General features: G+C 38.2%; 1 protein-coding gene across 4 annotated transcripts; it reads right to left on the reverse strand.

Moving 5' to 3' along the window:
• Positions 1–1,289: 1,289 nt before the first annotated feature.
• LOC141912537 (tumor protein p53-inducible protein 11-like) lies at positions 1,290–25,281 on the reverse strand. Of its 4 annotated transcripts, none has more exons than XM_074803799.1 (7): positions 25,142–25,281; positions 11,102–11,195; positions 9,489–9,596; positions 8,106–8,205; positions 7,625–7,726; positions 5,488–5,627; positions 1,290–4,147 (listed from the first exon to the last, which is right to left on the reverse strand). In XM_074803799.1, the coding sequence occupies exons 1-7, from the start codon at positions 25,156–25,158 to the stop codon at positions 4,145–4,147; spliced, it is 564 nt and encodes a 187-aa protein (XP_074659900.1). In that variant the 5' UTR covers positions 25,159–25,281; the 3' UTR covers positions 1,290–4,144. The 4 variants fall into 4 exon arrangements, with proteins under 4 accessions (XP_074659900.1, XP_074659897.1, XP_074659898.1 ...); XM_074803796.1 differs by lacking the exon at positions 25,142–25,281 and adding an exon at positions 24,200–24,274; XM_074803797.1 differs by lacking the exon at positions 25,142–25,281 and adding an exon at positions 22,282–22,707.
• Positions 25,282–25,605: the final 324 nt, after the last annotated feature.

Genomic DNA, 25,605 nt, shown 5'->3' on the forward strand with positions numbered 1-25,605 from the left:
AAAGTATCCTCGGGAAGTAAGGCGTGTTTGAAAATTAGATGATATTTGTTGAAAGACTTTCTAAAGGAATTGAGGATTTGAAGATGTGTATGTCCGCTTTGCGAGTCAAATCGTGCCCCCAAGAAACGGAGAAAATATACATGGTCTTGTGTTTTTGAACTTGTCTATGCAGCCGACCCAACATCTGATTGGCTTTGGAGACTGACTTTAGGATGTGGGACTCCTCTAATGTAAATCCCAAGTCAATTTCGCTCGTAACTTGTGTGATAGAATGCGGTATTCTATATACGATATATATAATAGTATAACAAGATGAAATCGTTTATTTGCCATTTGAAAATGCGAAATCAAGAGTTCATCTCTGATAACAACATCTATGAACCCTCTGCTGCGCCACTGTCATTCACTTACCTGCGTTTTCAGAGTTACACAGTCGTTATGAACAAAAAATCGAGCCACCCATTGGTTGGAAAATGAATAAATGTTAACAATAAGAAAAAACAATACACTCGAAATTGTGCCTTATTCACTCAAGCCACGTAATTTTCGTCGCAAATCCTCCCGTGAACTCCAGATTTGCGAAAATCTCCGTATTCATTGATTAACTGCATTTTACGGGGAAATGAAAAATATCGAATTGATACCTAAAAATTTTCAAAAGTTAAAATTCATTCTAGGTTGTTCTATGTACTTCTTAATGTTTATTTTAATTTCGGGGAGCTCTCTTTCACCCAACCTTGTAGTAATCATTTGACAAATGATTACTCCAAGACCCAACTGACATTAAAAATGCCGTCCATTGGTTGGAACATGTATATGAATGACTACATAACTTTACATTGTGCCCCAACCTTGACAGATGCGTGAGACCATTGTTCTAGTTAGAGACATTCGACCAGGGGCCGGTTTCACGGAATAACCTTAAGTTTTTACATGCAGATGAAACTTTGGACATGTTTAATCATAAAGGGTTCCTTAAACTCGTTTATTATTGGCCAACGGAATTTTCAATTTTTCTCGCCGCATTTCATAGTGTCGCCCATCTTGGAACTATAAGGTCCGAACTACAGCGTCCATGCTCAATCCCGTGGTCGACTATTTCCGGACTACAGTTTCCGACTAACTGACATTCGATTTCACAATGGACGATGTATAAACTAAATTATAGTTTGAACGTTCATATTTTCACTTAGTTCGCAAATAGTCGATTTATTCCAGTTTGCCCCAGAGTTTTTAGCAGCGAATGAATAAAAATCGGTGATTATTTTAAATATAGAACTTTTATACAGGTGTATACACAATTACAATGAATTCGGATCACGCGTCTTATACGGTTAATAGTGGTACAATCATCATATACAAAGAACGACCTCTTTTTCTCAAAAAAATGTAATCATCATCATCGTCATCACTCGAACAAGCAATACAATCAATAATAGCCATTATTCGTGATAAATATGTATCAACTCTTTGAGAACCTAAATCGAAAAGCCCTCGAATAAGACATATATGTATAGCAAAAAAGCAAAGCTACGTAACTTGCCTCGCGTGACGAGAAACGATGCAAGGAAAATATTCATGATTTGACAATTTAAGAAAGCGTGAGAAAAAGATAGACGTTATAACTATGGTTATACGTATTATTATGAAACAGTATACTCTAGATACACGTACAATAATTGGTATAAAATCCTGTCACTTTAAATTCACTAATAACCCAATCGTCTGTGTGTATATTATGAACTATACGTAAAAAGGCAGTATCGGAGAAAATGAAGTGACGTTCGAAAAATAGCTGATACCGCATAGCAGTAAAATACCTGGGTTAATAATGCTCTCCAACTTTATCAACAGAGATTATCCGATATATATATATTCGCGTTATCGTGTTATACACTAAAAATGGCAACATTCATCTGATCATATCAATGGATGCCGAATTTTAGAGCAGTAATAACCCGATATATCAAATGGAAATCTAAGGGATTATGAACTCAATCGTTGGCTTAGGTCATCGTATGATAATTCTTTCTTTTGCGTCTAAAAAGCGTATTAAAATCTATGGCTTTTGTGGCATCACATAAGGGACATTTTGTCAGGAGACAAACTATGGACAGTTGCGGTTGTTGTTTGCAAGTAAGAGAAATGATTTGGTTTTTTCGTCAGTTTGTGTCGATCTGGTGCGCGACCAAGCGACCTTGACATTCACGTGTGCATGGCGGCCTCGTGCAGACAAACCAGCCCGTGACGCTTTGAATCCGAGACGGAAGATTTGATGAACCAAGAGTTTTTTTAGGGAAACACATAGAAAACTAACGATCACTTAAGCTAACAGGTCCGAATGATAAGAATCTCTACGAAGCGACGGACACCCGTTGAAAATTTCACCAGATTACATGACCCAATAATATTGCCTTCGACGACCGTATCAAATGACAACGACACTTTCAGTCAATGCTTTCCAAGAATCGATAAAAATGTATACGTAATGCCCTATCAAAATGACACCGAATCTAATTCATTTTCGTTTCCTTTTTAATCCAAAAATTATCTAGAAAAGCTACACATTTACTTATTTATAAATTTATAAACTAGAATATTTTCTTTTCTCGTTTGATTTTTGTTTATCGAAGGTTGATTCGTCAATCAGACCAATACGCCATCTCCACGCTGCAGAATACAGGCTAAATAATAATTCGCTTTGTATAATATAGATAGATACTTCTAGGGTAGTGAATACGTACACTCATTTGATAATAAAGATTTACAATTCATTTTTTTCGATAGATAAATGATATTGAATAATATTTTTTTTGTTTGATAATAAAACAGGCTGGAAAATCCATTCCGTCATTCATAATATAGCTTTTGTTTCGCGCAGAAAACAACAAATACGCGCAATAAATTGCGTCCTAATGCGTTTTATGCGGAACATATGAACACCATTCTCATTTTCTTAGGATAAAATACAAAATATATAGGATATATTGATAAATTCATTTATACGTAACACACTGTTCATTCTACACTCGCTACGGTCCAGCTAGCAGCGCCTGTCTAGCCTGCGAAATACTAAGGTGTAGGGACTCAAAAACCTTTTTTAGAGTCCATGGGCGCAGCCAGTACGTTCGTTTATAACAGCTTGGAGTAGTTATCTTTAAGATAATTATTACTACACGATAACGGTTACTGTCCGAGCAGCGCTCTGTACGCTCTGTTTATCGTAAACAACGCCACCTCGTGGAGATCAGTCGCTTCAGTGACATCGGATACATAAAATGTTAACGATATGAAGTATAAATTCCTCCTCAGCGAAATAAGGAAACAAATCACTATCATGCGCGAGCTTCAGTTTTAGTCTATTAAAATATATATGATATATGTGTGTAGCGTGTTATACGAATATATAATATATATTGGTAATAATGATATCAACGTTGTTTCATATTTGGAAAACAGATCAACAAGTGACGATGACGACGTGGCCCCTTTTAGTGTGAAATTGTTAAAGTTATATAAAATGTCGTTTTTTTCGATGAAAATGAACTCAATAATAGCGCGAATACAACTTTTTAGATTTAGTTTTCCTTTCTAATGGTTTGCGATAACAAAATATCAAGTTGTTCGTAACGAGATACGATATCCTTGTATGTAAAACTGGGATGAAATATCTAAATGGCGCGCGCCTTATAAATACGTATACACAAGCTTTACGTAGTTCCACATCGGATATGCGATATATTACATTCGATGTATGTTTTACACGAAGAAACAGAGTTATCATGGGATCACATTGATGAATATTGCCGACACGGTCAATTCGTCTTTTTACATCCGGGTTCCACTGAATGTGCAGACGATGTCGAAGGTATCGCTCCATCCGCGGGTAGATGCACGCCGCCGCCGCCAGATGGCGACGGTGTCGTCGATGACGTAGAAGTTGTCGTTGTCGTAGTCGCTGTAGTTGCTGTTGATGTATTGTTTTCACTGGATGTCGTCCGTCGTAGTTTGATCGTTGGTGGCACCTTGTGTCCGACTATTGCCCAGCAAAAATAGTAACTGAGCAGCGCGAATACAATTCGACACCCGAGCAACGATAGCTCGTCATTATCGACAGACCACGTGACCACAAAGTTGAACATCGTCACTAAAAAGAAAATTATAGAAAATAAAATAGTTGTTCAAATGTTAAATACATCATTAAGATATAAGAATGAATATACTACAAAAGAATTTTGTTAACTAGTTCCATTCTAACACTTGGATTGTCATATTAATTCGTAATACGTCGCTATCTTATCTATCGGTGAGAAATTCTATATTTTCATCATATTCTATATCATTATTTTCATCATATATTTTCATGTATCATCGGATTTTTCATACTTACGTACCTTAGAGATTGATGGTAAAAATATACACAGATTATCAAAAGAAACGAGTATCATGCTTATCGATATAAGATTCAAAGTGTAGTATAATAAGGTGCCGTTAAAAAAAGATTTTTAATGGATGGAATATCAGACTGATTTCACGGAGGATCATTTCGCGTATTCACCAAGGCCATAGAGCAAAGCAGACTCTACACATATATACAAATATATGTCTATGCTAGGCGTGGCGTGGGCCCAGTTCCACGTGTAGCCAGTTTTTAAGGTTTTGTATTAGGGTTCTTGGAGTTGGCATGCAAATATACATAAAAATTCGAATTCCAGGGCCCGGTTTTATAGACTAGTATTAACCTTAACCCAGGGGGCTAAATTAATTAATTCATTTTCAATTGAGTTAGCCCCCGCGTCGAAGATGATTTATATCGGTTTTTAAAACCGGCCCGGGATTATCGTTCATTTCTAATTTAAGTCTAATTCGTAATGATGTGGAACTGGGCTCTGCGACGTCATCCCCAAAAGCAATATGGTGAAGCAAAGGTTATCACATAATCCATCTTGGGCCAGCAGGTATCATACGCGTAGCAGTTCAACTCGACATCTCTACATCACAAACCTCAAAAGCTTAAGTATTTTCTGCGATAATAGATATTATTTGTTCGCTTTTAAAGCAAGTGACAGGGATAAATAACGGAATCCCCAAGTAACGTATACAGTTAAAAGGTTGCTAATATTTGATATTTGGGAATTTCATTATTACTGCTTCCATTTGTAGACTACTGCAATTTGATAGTGATCGCGGAAATGGCGTAATTAGATCGCTTCCGATACAAATTGTGCGATATATGAACATGTGAGGTGGGATATTCGTTCTATCACTTCCACAGTGAGTTGGGTAGGGCCAGGCATTTTATGATTATTCGTGAAAGTGCTTCGTCGTGCGGTATCTATTCAATACAAAAAATGAAGAAAAATCACTAAAAGAAAAACTATAATCACTCGATAAAAACTAATGAAAAGCACTCGAAAAGCAACGAAATTGCGCAGCGAAGATGAAGAAAAGAAATGAAAACTGTTTTGATTAAAGAGAGAGAGATACCTGTCCCTTCGGTCGGGCGTGTTCCTTTGTTGATAAGCTGAGGTAGAAGTGGAACCCCATAATCACACACCCGAGCGAACCCAGGAGTGTGAATATACAGGCTAGCGTGATACCATAGCGCACAAGGGATATAGAACATGCTGAAAATATACAGAGCAATATGGATCATTTTGATAACAGGTTGGATGACCGACACTGCGTCCTTCTGTCTGTCCGTTGTGCGCGAAAAAGCCGGCCATGTTGAGACGAACAATTTTCGATCGTTTTTGTTTCGAAAATATAAAAAAAACGGTCAAGATTATACCACGAAATTTAGCGTAACGTACAATGAGATGATGATCGAATAATATGAATTGGAAAATCTGAGATCTATCAGTTAAAAAAGTAATATTTTTTGCATTCAGATTCACGAATTTTCTTATTTGCAAACTGTTTCTTTATTCTGTCACTAAAACTAAGAAGCTGATTTTCCAGAATAATAAGATGAACCACACGACAATACGTAAACTGAAAATTACGAAAGTTACCGATGAAAATAACGAACTCATTCATAACAGGAATTTCAAAGGAAAGTTTTGATGATTATTTTCTTCCACCCACCGCTTCATGCTTGAAATTGTAACGTAATGATATAACCAAACATTTCGGAGGAATCAAGTTTACAAATGTTAAGAAAAAAAACTAACTCAAATGTGCTCTATACAGAATAATGAAATACACTGAACAAAAAAGTTAGGTGGTAACACACAAATCTTTGTCGATCGATGCCATCTATTTAAATCATCATATCTCAACTATTATTCAAGGTAAACTATAATGATAAGAAACAACCGAAAGAAGAGAAGCTATGAGGATTTATTAAATGATATGGCAATAACTTCACGGCTTGAATGCACAATCGGCCATCGATAAAAGTAGTACTCGATGAATAAGTTGTTGAAACCATTAGACTGAAGAAAGATGGTGGCAACCGCCCGAAGTGTTTCTAGTATTTTCATAAACTGTTTGGGCATTACCTCATTTATTGGAGGATTTTACTATTATAGTACTCGATTTTCTAATGGCGTAAGAATTGTGTTACTGAGTGGAAACTACTCGACCAATTCAATTGAAGATTTCTGTGGACGATAGTAAAAGACGTAGTTTCGATATTATAGTGTTAGTTTGTTAGATTTGTTAGTTTTGTTGTACAATCGAAGTTGTATCTTTGACCATTGTCCACAGAAACACTATTTCTTCAGTATAAAAACAATCGTATACTCTTATCGACGAACGACTGTTCATTCAAGCGTATAGTTTTCAACATAATTAGATATAACCTCGTAGCTAATTCCCTTCGTCCGGGTGCTTTTTACCGGTCCCATCCATCTTAGATATTAGTCGAGATATGATGGTGTAAAAAGATGATATCGTTCGACGAAATTTGTGTTTAACGAACTTTTTTGTTCAGTGAACATCTGACGACAGACTCATCGCTCGGTTTGATAATTTCACTCGAAAGGATCGACTCCAATCTTCAATATAGCAAGATGAATATGTTAACATTAATCCGGCTTATGATAAACTCTTTCGAATGTCCTCTAAATTATATCTGCCACAATATTCATTATCTAGTCAATTCGTGCTTAAGTCTGTCACATCGTTAGAACAGCGTCCATGCAGTTTTTCATGTAATATTCTACATGATGAAATGTTCGTGAATATTTATTAAGCGTATTCTATCACGAAGCATATCAGGTGCTCGAAAGTTCGAATTATAGTCAACGATGTAATTTTCTATAATGGTATTTCTGATTAATTTTTTCTCCACTAAACGATCCACCCATCGCCATATTGCGCGCTGTTCGTATAAGATTCCATTAGGAAACGTTATTACGTTGTCGTTGTAGGTTTACAGTGTTATTTCCAAGCACGCGCAATCCAATAAACCATAAGATAAGGAGGTGATATACGGCGACATTTACGAGGAAACAAACAAGTAACGATTATGATTAGGGCCGGACAGCGCGGTGGTGGTAAAAACGCAATATACATACAAAAAATAACAACCATATCGCAAGCGTATGACAAATAAAGCGTCGGAGGATGGACAACGTCAAAAAAACGATAACGTCTAAACGAAACGAACCGAACCTACCTATGATTTGAATGACAAAGTAAACGATCGTGGACATGAGGGACCATCTGATGACGTCACGATCTACCGATTGACACGTGCTCCAGAACACGATTGATAAGCCTGTAAATGTTCATGAAAATGATGTTAGGAGAAATTGAATACCGGGTTTCTGACTGGTCTTTTAGTTCGAGATGCCAGTATGACGAAGGCTACTTAGTTCAGAGTTTAAGCCTAACGCGCACGGGACTATCAACGTTTTCGATGACACGAAACGTTTTTTTTTACACAAATCAAGCAGTGCTTGTTTCGTGAAAAAACGTTTTTCAAAATCAGCCCCGGTAGGTCTATAACTGCGCGGTAACGACTTTTTGATAAAGACAATAAAAACGATTATGGAAACAAAAAGCATTATTCATTTGCGATTTCTGATGTCATCCAGAAACCGAGGATGTTGAGAAAGAGAATATGATATTTCATAAAATCCTCGATTGATCCTTACTCAGTAATGCTGCTCCGTATAGTCTGATTGGTAATTGTGCATGTTTCCCGTCATTTTCTTCGAATGATAAATCAAATAAATGCCCAGGAAATAATAGCGCCTGTAAAATATAAATAACAGCAATCTTCAAAAATCTGTTTCTATCAGGATATATCGGTTACTGCACCCAATTACTATCACCATATTATCAGGTTCATAATCTCCATTCGAAAAAGCAAGAATTCTGGACTAGGATTAAGAAAAAAAATTCGTGATTTAGTCAATGATGGAATATGATTTGTCCTCGGAGGCCGATACGTTCGAGTCTAAAATTCCGTTTTCAGTTTGGTGGTTATCATTTGGTGAAAAACCGACGAAAAATGAAAATATACTAATAAATGCACTACGAGCTAGTAAACATGAACAGACGGCTTTAGAATACTTCTCGCAGACTTCTTCAATTTATAAATCTATATCTCAATTCAATTAAGAAATATGCTTCTAACAATCGCCGACTATCGATTACCTCCGAGAATCTTTTTGAAGAGAGCGTACTACACTTTTTCAAACGGTGCGCGTTGCTTTTAAATCAATTTCATCGTATGGAAAATGATAAATTAACATCGGAACAAGTTTCATTCTGTTTCGTACGCTCAGTCATTAGAGTCAGTGCCAGGGGGTAACAACCGGCAGACACAATCACCGAGATGAAATGTACATTAGATTGAGGCTTACACGAGTAATAGGCGAGAGATACGAGCAGATTCTCTGGGAAATCATGACGATTATATTCTGATACATTATTGTAAAAGTTATTGATATAGTGAAGGTTCCCCCGGCGTTACAACCGAGTAGGGAGGATAATATCTGAAGATGAGACACATCTGGGAAGCTTTGTCAATGCTTATTGCTTTTATATTGAATGGCATTGTCGGATCTGGTGAACATGCTATCTTGGACGGTAGGGACGTAAAGTGCTTCACTATTTTTCCGAAACCCACAAAACACTTTTTCCATCCCCCATTGGGAGACAATCATTATGAAAAAAAAACTCAATCTATTTCATCATTTCATTCGAAGTAAATGGGTACCATTTCTTTAAGTTCTATTCATAATTCGCATAATCAAATTGTAGGTTAAACTGATATTACTACAGATTTCATAGGCAAGTGGCTGTCTGATATCAATAAAGCGAAAACCCCACAATAGGATGGGAAAACTAAGAGAGAATCTAACTTTTCGACATATATCTTGACCTATTTTCGAAATCTGATTTTGAAAAGAAAATATTTCGAAAATGGCCCATAGATTTGAAACGTCAGATTCTCTCCTAGTTTTTCCTATCTTATTGCGGGGTTTTCACTTTATTTCGACGTTTAGTTTGCAGAGATCTTCAACACTTACCCATAAAGCTGTAGTAGTGAACATTACCGATACGAGAACCTGCCATATACGCAAACCTCTCGGTAACTTCACGTACAACTGTTCGCTGTGTCCGAGAATTTGACTGAGCTGAAATATTTGAAAGATAAAACACCATTGATGAGATACTTCGTTCGTGTTGTGACGATAATATAACGAGAATCCCACAATCATGACGATAAATAATAAAGTCCAAAATGTTTCCTTGAGCTGTTAGTTTATTCGACGAACCGAAATGTCGAATAAACTACTAGCTCTAGGAATAATTTTCGGACTTTATTCTTTTTCGTCATTGATGTTGGATTCCTGAACAAAGAACACATGAAACATTACATCGTCTGTTGAAGAAACCTCATTACAAAATGTGCACTAACAATTTTCGATTTTCTCGCTGTGCTACGTTATTCCCATGAAACGATTTTACTAATATCTTGAAAACGAACGTTTATATCATCAAGGTACAGAAATTCTTGGCAGAGACGTGGATGTCGGCGAAATCCATCAGACTCGTACCCATGCGATGTTTGTGAATGTAGGAAGTTTAGCGCAAGAAGCGGTGTATATCTACGCTTCGTAACTAAGTAACGTATTCCAATCAAAAGATGAGACCGATATTGAGTTTATGTGAATATAATATATTCACAGTGTTCATATAAAAATACCATCTGGGACTAGACGGGTTTTGAACGTTTCTAGATTATATTATATAAGATAAAAGGTAAATTCCGCTTTTTGAAGACGGCGAAACCTTCCCGTCTCATAGACAAAAGAAAGACGCGTTGTTAGGATCGACTTTGTTATCTGTTATTGCCACCGGCCTCGGGGGTAAAGGTTTGTTTTTTGTTTTGTCGGTGGGGCGAGCATGTTGATGATAGCGACACAATCTCGCGCCGAAAGGAATGATGAACAAGTGACTCTATATAACCACGCTCTTCGTATAGTATAGATACGATGTTATAGTCGTATGGTCTAAGGCGATGTTTCATAATCTGTGTCAGTTTTACATGATTATTCATAATTAAAACACGCAGAGACAGCAACGTGTCAACTAAATCGTCATTTGCGTCAAAAATGTTGTTGTTACGGCGATGAATTTATGTGTGGCTGTGTGGTGACGCAAGTTGCATCGCGTGCCCGGAATTACTGGTTCACTGATGTATGCGCATGGCTGGCTGAGATCTTTGATTATTCACTAAGATCAAATCAACCGCGCAGAAATCAGTCTCAAAATGACGTCCGGTTTCATTTAGTCAACCGAAATGACCGCACAGCGAGTCTCGTCAACACTCAAACCGTAAGGGCCGTAGAGTCTTTCTAAAACAGACTTTCTATTATTTATACATGCACGTACTATATACAGGGGGATAATCTGAATACAATTATATATTTTCCCGCTGGCAAAAGTTCTATTCGTTTTCTTTTTGTTTCACGGGTCACTTCATCGAGGAAAGGCAAACCAATTTGCCATCGCACAAAAAGTCTGCTCGCATTATCGTCCACAAACGTGAAAGTGAAGCCATCGCATCACTTCAAAAAGCCGCGGACAAGTAAAGGTTATTTTGTGGTGGCGGTGGTCGGCGCGGATATGCTCTTACCTTTGATCTGTGCACGTCTCCATCATCAGTCTCGCCGACACCCAGTAATTTACGAGTTTTCAACCGACTGTGCAAATCACCGCTGCTGTGTTTTCTACAAAATACAAACGCGGAGAAATCCGTTATTCGAGCAAGCGTTAAAAACAGGCCTTTGTGCGTATCATTGATGTAGTGGAGTTCACCGTGGATCGCCAAAAACTACGCCACAACCGGCTTTCTGTCGTCTGATCCCCGAACCGACCAACAACAAACAGTCACTGTTGCGTACATTGGAGAGTATCACCTCCATCGCGATTGATAAAAACACTGTATCCGTGTTGTGACGATAATGTAGATAGAATCCCACAGTAATAACGAAAAACAGTCTGATAATGTTACTGGAGCTAGTAGTTTGTTCAACGTTTCGACTATATCGTTGCCGCAGTATTCCTTAAGATGACTATTAGAATCATTCAAATAGTCATCTTCGGGAATACTGAAGACAACAGTATTCCTGAAGATGACTATTAGAATGATTCTAATAGTCATCTTCGGGAATACTGAAGACAACAGTATTCCTGAAGATGACTATTAGAATGATTCTAATAGTCATCTTCGAGAATACTGAAGACAACAGTATTCCTGAAGATGACTATTAGAATGATTCTAATAGTCATCTTCGGGAATACTGAAGACAACAGTATTCCTGAAGATGACTATCATAGACGTTGAATACACTACTAGCTCCTGCAGGAACATTTCCGAACTGTTTTTCGTTATCATATGTGGGATCATCTCTACATTATAGCCTCCAACCAGCCTGATTTATACAAGTTAGTTAGTTATTTAGTTTATTCATCGTAATTGAATGACACGATCAAGGACACATTCGGAGACCCTGGTTTAGGCCTACGGAAAAAATTCGTCGCTCGCGAATATCAATGAAAGGCGAGGACGATGATCTGTCGTCGGTTAAATCCAATTTCCTATGAATAACCAACGTGACCAGTGCCAGGGCACACGCGCCTGGCTCCATCAAACCATGGAAGGTCGAAATGCCCCCGATACGTAAACTACTTCCTCTGTTTGATCTACTTTCAGCTAGATGGAATCCTTGGTCGGACGGAAATCCCCATTTGTGGCAGGAGATCCCTTTACATCTAGGGTAACCGGAAAATTCGCAGACGTAATGTCTGGGAGCATCGAAACTCGCGCTAGCATCGGATGAGACTTCGCTAAAACCAGGCAGGTTTGGAAGTCTATATACGTTTCACGTCTTTTTGGTGTAGCTAACACCCACACGACCCGGGGCAACGACTGACCGCTTATGAGAAAATAAAAGTTTTTAATTGAGTTATCCGCAGTTCTATTACGTCTAGAGTACTTGCGCGACTTCATCGAAGTTCCCAATGCAACGTAGGCATAATTCAATTATGTGAATTGAGGAGCCATATGAATGACAAGAATGATTTTACCATTTTACCGGGTGCTGTCTCGAGAGCTGACGACATATTGGCAAATAAACACACGTGGTAACAACATAACAGAAACAGATTCCAACAGTGTTTTCGCATCCCCAACAATAAATAAATGCTATTTCCGGTGAAGTCGTTGAGCAATCGTACCGCAAATTAGGGGCGGATCCAGGGGCAAATTAAGTTTACACGCATGCAAAATAAGGATCTGGAAAATTTCAGTGCATTTTCATACAATTTCTAGGCACTTGGGGAGACGTTAAAGAGAATATTGAGTTAAATCTAGCGCTGCGGACTGATGTGCCCTAAAAAAATATTGCCATTGTATTTTCATAAAGGGCACGGCAAAATTGCGACGGGGGTGCGTGCTCCTTGTGCTCCCGTCAGGACCCGCCCCTGAACATTATTGTTCTAGCTGGTGTTGAGATTAATCTCTCGAAATGTTATAAATCGAAACGTTTGTCGCGTGTTTTAGTAGAAGTTCCACGTAATTTTTGTCCGTCTACATGGCGCCTTATGCAAATGATGACGTCAAGACGCGCGTACGAATATAAGCGTTTGTTGAGGTTTGTTTATGAAACGAGACAAGAAAACAATATGTATTAACGACAGCGCGACAGAACATGAAGACGACGGCAATTGATGCTACGCCTACGCACTCCAAAATAAATTGAGAGCGTGCGCCGTCGCTGAAATAGTTTTATATCTCAACAGGAAGCCATTAATTGAAGAGAATACCTGTCTCAGGCGAGTAGAGGCGCCAAATAAACGGAACGTTATTGTACTGTCTCAGTTAAAGCCTTTGATAAGAGCTGATAATCCGATCTATTGATAGAACGGTTCCTTCATATTTTGATGGACATTTTAGCGTCATTTGGTCTATTTCCACAACTAAATAAGATTAAATGAAGGGGACACACAATTTGAATTGAATTATACGATAGAATTTCTGTCCGGGATGAAACCAAACTTTATCGAAACGAAATCACAACGTTTCGGCTGTTGACTAACAGCCATCATCAGTTGGAATGAATGTTAGTCAACAACTGAAACGTGGTTTCGTTTCAATAAATTCTATTATAACAACAGTGTACACGGATTAGAGTGTTTATTCGACTACTGAAGAAAAATGAAATAATTCTTTCCTTACTTATGTTGAAGAAATTAATGATATCTGTTTCTATAGCTGAGGTTTTTTTATCAAGAATCGCATGATAGAAAAAACATTATTCATATTGTATACGTATAAACGTGTGGCTTATTATGATATGATATATACGGTAGGGATCCCAACGCTGGTTACAGGTAGTCACAGGACGGTTAATTATTGCGCTTATGAATTCAGCTTGCGTCGTTTGTTTGTCGAAATGGCGTGGAAGCGATTGCCGCCGGCTCAATCTTTCAGAGACTCGGCACTTCCTGGCAGAATGTTAACAGTGGATTGGCATATACGTGGACAAATACAAAATTCATTAAATCCGCTAAACTTTCTCTCTCGCATTCTGTTTAACGCTTTCGACGGAGAATGTCAGATATGTGGAGCGTGCTTTAAACCATCGGCTGCTGGTTGGAACCTACGAGCAATCATCTCAAGATGATTGCTCGTATAGTTGGAACGAAGGCCAGGCTGACTAGGGTAGCGAGGAACAGAGGCAAGGGGCTAGCTTCCGGATACCTACCGGGTTACACAACGCCTTAGCCTGCAGGGGCCAGTCGCAAAATCAAAACCAAGACCAGTCTAAGACCGTCTTAGTTCTACGCCAATCTAACAACGACCAGTAAAGACCAGTAGACCAGTCTAAGGACCACTTCTAGACTTATTTAAAGACTGTGCAACTGTACCCTAGACTTGAACCAGGTACGTAATATTCATTTCAAAACTTAAGATTGGGCTTCACCTCCCGAATCGCGAATTTGGAACCTTTTTACACTGAAGAGTACTTATGGTAAGGGGCAGGCGTTGTTGGCTGATTACGTTTGATTTGCAAAGGCTTCGTACGCCTCAGCTCAATGACGCGAACGATATGGCTTCTTGTGCGGTTGTTTTTATAATGGTACTAATAGGCGGGATGTGAAGGTTATTAGGAAACGCGTTCGCATACACAGCGCTATTACCGATTGCATCTCGTTAGTCGTCATTAGAAGCGACGTCAATTAATTCTTTTTACCCGGTAGCCTTCCTTTTTGCCTCGTACGTTTATTCCAATATCGATATCAAACTGACGTTGAGATTAATGGATGCGGATTGTACAGAGGCTTGTCGACCGGGAATGCTCAGCTGTTGGGGATTCGCGCTATCATTGCATGTAAAACTCTGTTGGTAGAGTTGAAGTTTGTCGATGCATTAGTGAGAATCCGGCTCAACAACCGACAACTCAACAGTCATCGTTTCGTTGTCTTTGACTTGATCAATTTTCATTCTTCTAATGTTTTGTCATGCTTAGAGATGTCACCGATTCCGAGAATTCTAATCTATTTTTAGACTGGATTAAGATCATTGAACGGATGTTTCTATTAGTTAGGCCAATTAAACATGTGACCAGTGTCACCCATCACTTGGTACAATGATAAAACCAATCCTATACCCGTTTGCACAGCTAAGTGATCTCATTTCTGAAGTTTTAACTTTAGCGTCGAATTGTATTCAAGAACTTTGTAACCACAGGTCCGATGGGCTATTGGCCCTGAAACATTGGTCTCATGATAAGCACAGTCTTAATATGTTAGTGCATTTTGGATGCCTTTTATTGTGATTGTTGACTGCAAAAGTAAAGCTGAAAAGATGAGCATGAATCGATCTAAGTAAAATACCATCATTTCGAAGATACGATTTTCTAGAGAAAAGTGCAGTTCAGATAGGCCTGTGATAAGCTTCGAATTGAATGTAATAGGTCAAAGCGGTTATCAGTTGTTGTTGCGGGTTTCTGTAATAGCCGACACCATTAGCCAGAGGGTAAGCTCTCGCCCTCTCGCCGTATACCAGGGGATATCTAGAATCGAATCGGTCGGGATGATTTCTGAGTGAAAAAAACATCCCTTCGGCCAAAATAATTCCAGCGTGTAATCGAGTGACCGTTGATCAACGCGAAATGTGATTGGATCCATATCAATCGATAGAGACGAAAATTAGAAAAGCGACGTATAATGCAAAGAAGCTTGGAAGTCGCGCCGTCATAACAAATTCTCCATTTCATAATGATAATGAGATCTCAACTTTTGTTGAGCTCAACAACAATAAACACTTAACCCGGACCTTTCATCTTACTCTCCCTGGGGAGATTGTAGTTCCCGATGCACTCCAGCGATACAATCTGTCCAGTAGCAAATGTGAATTGATGCCTTGCCTGGGCACTACAGAACAACCGGGGTTCGAACACGCCCACGCTCCACAAATTTCATAAATGATTTGGAAATACTTCTCAAATACGCGAGTTACCCGAGGGTCGTCTTGTCCTTCGGAAATGCGGTGTTATAGCCGCGAGACGTATTTCAATGGTGTCTTTTCCGAGACTCAGATTCGGCTTGTCATCCATCGTACGCCTTGACGACTAAAAACATATCCATATACGCAACCCAATCGTATAATGATGTCGACAATCGACTTAAGCCCTAAATGGCTACTAATGGAACCCGCCACTGTTACTCTTACAATAATGAAATTGAAGCAATACTAGCAGAAAATAGAACTCTCTCTTCTATCGTTCTTTTGATAGTCGGAAGAATGCGAAAAATACGAGCTCGGTTTATGATTGATTAGGTCTAGAATCTTATCACGGAGTACGAGCGCCACGCAACAACAATTTCACTTCAGTATTTTTTCGTTCATTATGCGTCACGTTATGAACGGGTTTAAATCGATATCTGAAGAACGGTCCGTTTAAAACTCATTCATCCTAACTGCCTGCAATCAACTGATATCAATCTCAGTGTAGAGTTAACAAATAAAAACCCACAGTTAGATCTGTGAAAACAGTTTATTTTCCTTACAGTTTCGAGGCTTTAACTAACATCATCAGAAGAACAAAAACACAATAATGTAACACATAATAGTAACACATTATTGTGTTTTTTGTTCCGCTGACGATGAGGCTTAGTTAAGGCCTCGAAACTGTAAGGAAAATAAACTGTTTTTACTGATCTAACTGTGGGTTTTTATTTGTTTTCATTTATACTAAATTCACTTCATCTTAGAAATACGTATAGCCCGCAACATCGTTGATATCTATTCGGTAGCTACTGAAGTGCCCATGGATTCGTCGGTAATGAAAACAATTCGAAACAGGCTACAAATTAAATTAGCCCTTCGCATAGTTACTGGTTAGTATAACATTAACAATGAAAATTTATCAGTATGACGAATAAATGGATCCAGATATTTGGCTATATAAGCGGTATATTATGTACGTTATAAAAATTCGCTAGAAGTTCAAAGATCTATCGGAACATTATAGTGAAACTAACCTGAACAGTAGTTTCCACACCTGATTCATGTGATCCATTTTATAACGAGACTGTATCCCCAAAACAGATGGATGTTAGTTACAAAGTCGCTATCCTAGTGTAGAAATCATACTCTTAGTATAAACTGACGAATCCAGAAGCAAGAAAAACGAATTCGAATCGTCCTCTATCTCTGTAGATTAAGGCACAAGCACCGAATCTTTCGCCGGGAATTTACACAAAAAACCTCGGCGATTAAACGCGCAATGTCTTAGAGCAATGCGAACCGATCTAACGGAAGATGCAGCGAGTATTTCACGCAAGCGATAAGACGACGTGTATACAGGTAGCGTTGACGCAGCAAAAGCCGGAGAACGTGCTACATGAATATTTGATTATCACGCTCAACTTTCTGACCGATAGTTAAACCGAAGGACGCATCCTTGTTGGAAATAATGATCTGCTATTTACAGAGGATTACGATAATTGCCTGCCTTTAAGAATAAACACCTATCCCGTATATAATCAAGACTATCTTTATGTGCATCCATCGTTGGACGCTGTGCCAACGCTTACGTTAGTTGCATCGCCGAAGACACGAGGAATTATACAAATTTCCGAGTCTCGTCCAAAATTATTTATAAATTTTCGTTCTAGCTATTTGAAAGAATTTTACGTCTTTTTTTCCATATCAAAAGAAACAATGATTGCTTTGTACTTAAGAGATTATCAAGGGCCAATTTGACATTTCATTAGTAATATTATCGCAGTAATACAGAGGGAACTTAAAATGATTTATCTATTTTTTTTCATGAAAAAATTTTGTATACAGAACAACAATAAGCACATTCAATTATATATGTAGATATATGAAACATGGTTTGTGAATACAATCAATGATAGGTTTTAGGAGTGCAATGAAATGTTCTTACAGTTGATCAGTCGACGGACACTAAAACCATTTTAGATTTCGTGAACAGTCGGAAGTAGATTTTGATAATCCTTGCGTAAATTTACTGGCTTTTTATCATCACCCCCTCAATGCGTGAACTCTTAAACATCGCTTTTTACTCGCTGACAACGGAATGCATTATCATCAATTTGATTAATTTTTATACTCGTCAACTGATAATTAATGTTATTGCCGTATATTCGGTCAGCTGCAGCTCGAGGAGCGACTTATGTAAATATTTCCCGTCTGTATATTTCATGACGGTATATCAATCATTCAGACGACATTTTCTCGTCGTTGTCGTCGATTCCGTTATTGTGCAAAACATCCAATCTGCCTTTAATCAAATCGGTCTGAACGTGCGGCAGTACCGCCTCAGTAGCACGCGTGATTTGTTCATTCACAAAAATCAAAACACGTCCCATATTATACTCTCGAATACATTGAGCATTGCGGCCACATGAAAATTTTCTTAAGAAGAATATCTACTTTGAAACTCGAAATTTCGTCTTTTCGAGTTGATATAGTTGAGGATTTCGAGATTAAAAGTCAAAATTTTGAGTTTCAAAGTCGAAATTTCGAAATGTGTTGATACTTGAACTCAGTTCCAATTAGAATAAAAAACCCACATTAAATTAAAAAACCCACATCTATTGTATGTTGAATAAACTTTTTAGCCTTTCAATAATTGTGGGATTTCACATTCATTTTTTCATCACGGATATTGTGATCACACTGATTCAGTAACTGAAGTGTTTGAACGCGGTGGCTATATTTCCGCGTAAGGTGGAACCTTATAATTTCTTATCCTTTATCCGATAATGTGCTTCGTTTGTCGGAGAGGAAAACATCGCCAGCCGCGAAATGTTCTGTTACTTAGCTACACAGCTATACATACATACGCGGGAGCCCCCATCGACTGTGGTGTCACACATGCTTAGCTGATTCCGCGACGCTCTGCTCGTGGGAGATTAAAAGTTTCCCAGGAAGATCGCGACATCAGTCGGTCAATAAATACATCTTACCCCCAGGTGAAATCAGTATCACCAAAAATTCATATAGTCTTTATGAATTTTTGGTATCACCTATAAGTTATAGTTATTCGTCTCACACTTCAAGATACTTATTTGAAATGACGATATGAAATATCAATCCCCCGATCTATATTCCATCGAAGAGTTACAGATTAGTCGGTGGGTCGTTGCAGTGAACCGCGTCGTAGTGAGTTGCAAGCTGTCGCAAGTCCGACCAACGCGCCCACCTTTAAGTAAGGCGTATGCCTTGCGACTGCCAACGACTCAGTGCGAATTGATTCTCTCCAACCGCAACGACCCGTCGATACGCACCCTTGTAAAAAGCGACGCTTTAGTGCTCATTTCGTCGGGGGATATCAAAAACCTGTCGAATTATGTCAAGATTATCAAAAACTACTTAGGATTGTTCATTGACTGTAAAATACAAAATCGAAGCAAGTCAAACGAAATCTACCAATACTTATATTGCGATCTATAAAGGAATAGAAAAGTGACGCAATTTGCACGCGCTTTACTCTCCATTTCGTTGGTCAGTATTAGGCGAATATACGATTCAGAAAATAAGCAATCGTTAAGTCGTAATAGTCCGACTGAGAGTTATTCCATAACCATCAATTTCAAGAGTCGGTCTACTATGTAACTAGTCATTTCAACCAGCGCCCGCAGCTACATTCTATAATCCCATCTCGCCAACGGCGTACTTAAATTGCAAAATGTGATCCGTTCCGAAACTGAGATTGTCGTTGAAATTACGACTAGCTCGCGGTTACAGCCAGCAAATTATAATCTTTCGTATTCGGCAGTGCGTGATTTTAATGTTGTATAGAATACCGCGTTGGCGTATGGTTTATTAGCGCCCGAATCATTTTGCGCGCACAAGCGACGTCGATACTTTTAATTCGGTTTCTTTCCGGGTATAATTTCACTTTTCCGACCTTGAAATATGACCTTGAAGAATGACACGTCATCGATGATCGGCGATCACCTTGGAGACGTGATAGGTCAAGGGGAGCTCAAATCAGAAACCCTAACTCTCTAGGCCCTAAATCTATCCTCCAGGGGCCAGTTGCACAGTCGTGACTTAAGTCTAAAAGTGGTCTTAAATCTCAAGACTGGTCTTAAGTTGTTAGATTGGTTATAGAACTAAGTTGGTCTTAGACTGGTCTTAAGTCTATAGTCATGGCTTAGACTAAAGTCCAGCCTAAGACCATCTTAGTTCTATAGCCAATCTAACAACTTAAGACCAGTCTTGAAATTTAAGACCATTTTTGGACTTAAGTCTCAACTGAGGAACCAGCCCCAGGATCCGGTTGCGCAATCGTGATTTAAGTCCAAAAGGGATCTTAAGTCATTGTTAGATTAGCTATCAAACTAAGATGATCTTATACTGGTCTTAAAACGAAGCCCTTCTCCATAATTACTATCCTATAGGATATATAGCATGCTATAGCGTGAACAATTGAGTACATATAGTTGTGAGTGATTGTGAAAGGACTACTAAACCAATCTTTAAGCGCTCTTGAATAGGCCAAAACATGACTACGTATGAGAAGCTGAATAATTTACGTAATTAAAAGTCCCAGAAAAAAATTATGATGGGCGATTCGAATCAGTCAAAGGATTTTACGTTTCGCATATGAATGAACCAGTAAATCATAGGTTCGCGCCAGAGCAATGCACTAATACATGGATCAAGGGACTTTTAAAATACATGGCGCGTACGTGACCTTTTTCAGATAAATATAGAGAGCATAAAATCGTCGAGACAATTTAGTGACTTTCTACACGAGACGCGCGATAATGTACAACAGTTATATGACGGAAAGCGAGTAAAGATAAAATGAAAGTGTATATATTTCTAATGCGATATAAAATGCGACGGACTGAGTATATATGACGAATCAATGCGACGCGGATATTGCCTTTCATTTGATAAAACGTCGAAATATTATCATCATCTCCAAGTGCGTACTCGATCCATTGAGATCATGTCTAGACATTTCGTCGATACGACCAATACAGCTTCTATGAATGATGCGACTCTTCGTGGCATTTGAGACCCGCGTCGCACCGAACCGATTCGGTTAATTCGTATAGAAAGTGTATAATGGTTTTCAACTATTACCAAAAAGAAATCCAGAACAAATCGCTTTTACTTATGTGGTTATTTTCATGGCATTTTCTGACATCCTGTTTGTCACGCGGGTTCGAACTAAACATGCTTATCAATGTATGAACTCTCTCTAATTTCTCCATTTTCCGGGTATCAGGAACATGAATTTCTTTCCTATGAAGCGAATATGAATTTCCTCCTCGTGACTGAAGCCATGGAGTGTATCGTCAAGCGATATAGCTGCATTAAGTTGACGATATATGTTGACAATGTATAACTAAATACCGTGGCCTCTCCGCACATCTTCTAAGGCGCGATTATGAGATTAGTTAAGGGCCGATGATGATTTATTCCTGAAGGTCATTCAAAAAAACCTCAGCTGGACCTGCGCCCATCCTAATCGTATCTCTTATCGACTATGAAACAGCTGCGTCTAATACAACATTCATAAACCAAGTGACTAAATCGACCTGATTCATGATAACGGAAAACTCTGGTCTCAAATAGCCCCAGGGCCTTCAAAATATAACCATTAAAAAAGACACCCGAACGTCGTATATGAGCTGGGCCAATGTCAATTTGCTTCCCCGCCGACCCTGTTAGTCGTATAAGACCTACTTTCTAGAACATTTAAAAATCTGTAGTAAAATCTAGACATAAGCTACGTCGTTGGATAAAAAGAAATCGACGAGAATATAGAAAAATCTGTAAATATATTTTACTTAAAACTTCGTGATTACTTACGATGTGCGGTTTGCTCGCATTGTAGACATGTATGTTTTTTTAACTAGTATTTCCCTATATAATAGCTTGACAAACACTTGTCGTTATACATGAGAGGTATATCATGTACAAACCAGAATTGGTAAATTCGACGTACTCGATATCTGATAACAGCACGCACTTGTAACTTAACGATAAAAATATCAAACCACTCATGAACGAATACGCGATCATTTCAATCCGAGCAACACACGTGAATATTTTATCTGTAATTGTTTTTTTTTCACCGGCTGAAATCAACAAATGAAATCAAAACGTTTCTTCGTGCAAACTGGTTTCAAAATATACTATTATATATATATTACACCACATGATGAAATAATAATGTAAAAATGGCAAGAATTATATTCTAAATCCTAAAATAAAGAGCCCGAGTTTAAGCCATATGATTTAAACAAACTAACCTGTCTAAACTAAAATCGTAGATCCTTCGCTCAGCCATAATTCCGGAAAACTGAACGATAACAACCGACTATTGGCTACCAGACGATAGGTTTACAGTCTCTTATCATCCCCAGTAATCCACGCTAAACCCTTCAATATGTGATATTCCAGAAAAAACCTTAAGTAGGTGACCTAATTTTCACTGTTTTGGTATCTGGTGTTAGAGTACGTGATAGGATCCGCGCTTTTTAACCAAAATACACCGCATCATTCTAGAAAGACCCCTCAGGACTGTAGTGTTCCTTATGTGTTCCTAGTCTAGCTAGAGACTTGCAATGATGATGATGATGATCACGATCATGCTGAGGATGATGTTGGTGATGCTGAGGATGATACGTTGATGCATATAAAGGCCGGTAAATTATACCGTAAACTTCCCGGTGAAGATAAACTCATATCATTATCGCGCAACAGGCGGATGATAATCGGAAATCTGTTATTACAGAGTATATAGACTAGCGATTAACACCTATTTACGTATCAATACAACATGAATTACGACCCGGGATAATGTCCGTTATGAGTATTGACATTGTTCGATATTGTCGACAAAAATGACGAGGATCAATGACTTTTATTTTGTATTTGAATATATCGATAATTGAATTGAATTGACCGGCAACCAGTCTAGCCCCGATATATTAATGACATAGTGCACATTCTCTCAAAAATGATCATCAAAATTTTTTCAAATATAAAATAAAGAGTAAAATGAAATATATCTTATTACAAAGTAAACGCCAAAATTCATAATTGCAATGGTTATTTCGAAACGTCAATATTGATGACGTAATGCACATCGACTTACACAGAACCCCTTGAATGACGCATACTAGGTATCAATGTATGTAAACATTATTGTAACGATTTTCACGGCGTCAAAAAGTTTCTGTAATTTGTGAATACTTTAATTTTTGAATCCCTTCAAAGGCTTCATTGGCTGCACTGAAATTGCTCTAATTACAAAGAAAAGTCTAACGAATTTTCAGAGAATTTTTCTTTGATTTTTACCTATCCTTATATGACAAGGTCTAAAGCGTATGGATATGTTTTCTTGTTACGGTTTGTTTCGGTGTCGTGAAAGCAGGTTTAAGTGCCTACATAATTATCACATCGATGGTCTTGCGACTCTCATGTTGCCCGGGAGCCAGTTGTACAGTCAAAGCTTAGATTTAAGACCAGTCTAAGACCATGTTAGTTCTTAGGCAATCTTACAACATGGGCTGATTCCATAGTCATGACTAAGACTTAAGACTGGTCTAAGACTCTTTTAGTTATATAGTTAATCAGTCTTAAGACCAGTCTTAAGATTTAAGACCAATTTTGGACTTAAGTCTCGACTATGGAACCGGCCCCTGAAGACCAGTCTTAAGTATAGATATGTGTTAGCGGTTTGTTCCGGTGTCACGTCGCTCGTGGCGATTAAAAAATCTGATTGCCGATTTTTTTCCGATTCGTAATTTTCTCGAAATGCTCGCAGGGTTTTGTACCGCGTGGAATTAAACCTCAACGGGGAAAAAACTGCGCAGTCGGCAGGTTTATTTGATCCTTGAATTCATCAATACGCCGATCATATGTCATATATGCATCGCATCTCGTGAAGTGTAAAATCTATTTTACGCAACAGCTACAGAGAAAAGGGTTAACGGGGTTTTAGAATCAAATTATTAGAAAACATTCCTTAGCCGTAAAGGATCCCTTTTAAGAAGCCAGGACAACTTCACAGAATCTGGGTTCATTTTTTCAAAAATGCTTACGTCGCTGATATCGCGACCTAACTTGTTACTACGAGCTATTAACCTATTTTTTCACAATTACTGTAGTAGCCAGCTCCATTCGGTTGTATTTTCATTGAAACCAAAAAGTATATCTGTTTACCTTATCGACGTGGTGTTTGTGAAGTCCATTTTTGCTTCCATTCCAAAAGGTGACGATCGACTATAGTATACTGTAAGAGTTCCCTGACTGAATGAATGTTGAATGAAAGGTATGTACGAACTTGAAAATTGCATTTGGATCAATTAAGAAAATTGGGGCACGCGTAATTTGATGTCACATACGTCTACATCAAAAGGTTTACAGCAAGCAGGTTGATTTATCTAAATGTTTGGCGAATGGCAAAAGCTGTCGCCGAATCAAACAAAAGAAAAAAAAATCATCACGTGTTGATTTTTAATCGTCGAATTATTAGCTCTCAGATCGATCGATGCGGATGTCTCGCCGATTAGCGGATGGAATGCTGTAAAAACAGTTCGTAAAGACATCGGAACTGATGGCTTCAAGGGGTAAATCCACTTAGAGATCGTCAATCATCCGTTTCGCATCTGTTTTTAATCAACATGCACAGACGAAGTGGTCGGGCAAATCATTTAATCGTCACCAACGTCTACTACAACTTCGTGAACGCAAACGAAACCTTAGTATTTTATGTCGTAATCGTTTTCATAATTTACGCTGAAATTATCTACGAGATCGACTAGATGTGGGTATAGCCCGATTCGAAGATTCGAAAATGTCTTCACTGTTAGGCGGTTTATATACCATTATTATCAAATTACCATTGATTTTTGCCAATTCCAGAAAATTCATCGAAATATTCATTTCTGCACTCGACAAAACTAATGAAAAATTCCTACACGGCTATATAAAAACGTAGTACGGAACGCCCTGATAGCACGCGTGCATACAACTCGGTGTTAAACGGAACGATTGCCTTCATTTCATAACTGAAGTTGATAATTAAGGTTACGTTGTCAGTAAACCTGATCGTACGCGAGAGGTAATGACCAATTAGCCGAAATATATACAAATATTACTTACGCGTAAACCGGGTCCATCGTCAAACGGTCGGCGAGAATACAAGCAGCGATTTGAAGCTGTAACCGGCTTCCTATATGCCGCTATATGTTAACAGGTGGATTATTTCCGTTTCGCGTTATAGTACACGTACCGGGAAGGTAATCGAGAAAGCCACGCTGGTATATATACATATGATATATAAAGTTATCAATATCAATATATTATATGTTTGTAGATCCTGTTTATTATTATTATTATTCTTATTATTATAAGTAAAACTTTTATATTGATTCATAATATGATTAATTACACTGTGCAATACAATCTGATGGTGGAGTTGTTAATTTATTGATGTATCGTGATGATAATGAGTATTCTGTATTACGCTATCACCAGTTACAATTCAAATGTTATCTTGTTTTAGTTGCGCTACCTAAATAACCTACTGTACGAAGCTCTAAGCGCGAGTTTTAACGGGAATTCTA

This window comes from Tubulanus polymorphus, chromosome 11, assembly GCF_964204645.1.
Source record: "Tubulanus polymorphus chromosome 11, tnTubPoly1.2, whole genome shotgun sequence".
NCBI lineage: Eukaryota > Metazoa > Nemertea > Palaeonemertea > Tubulaniformes > Tubulanidae > Tubulanus > Tubulanus polymorphus.

What these genes read in the sequence shown, in the direction of transcription:
- LOC141912537 (XM_074803796.1), bottom strand. Translation starts at nt 24,240, where the DNA reads ATGGAAGCAAAAATGGACTTCACAAACACCACGTCGATAAG. An exon ending in ACAAACACCACGTCGATAAG is followed by an intron (nt 11,196 to 24,199) that starts GTAAACAGATAT and finishes TGTATTTTGTAG; the next exon opens with AAAACACAGCAGCGGTGATT. An exon ending in CTTTGTCATTCAAATCATAG is followed by an intron (nt 5,628 to 7,624) that starts GTAGGTTCGGTT and finishes GTATATTTTCAG; the next exon opens with CATGTTCTATATCCCTTGTG.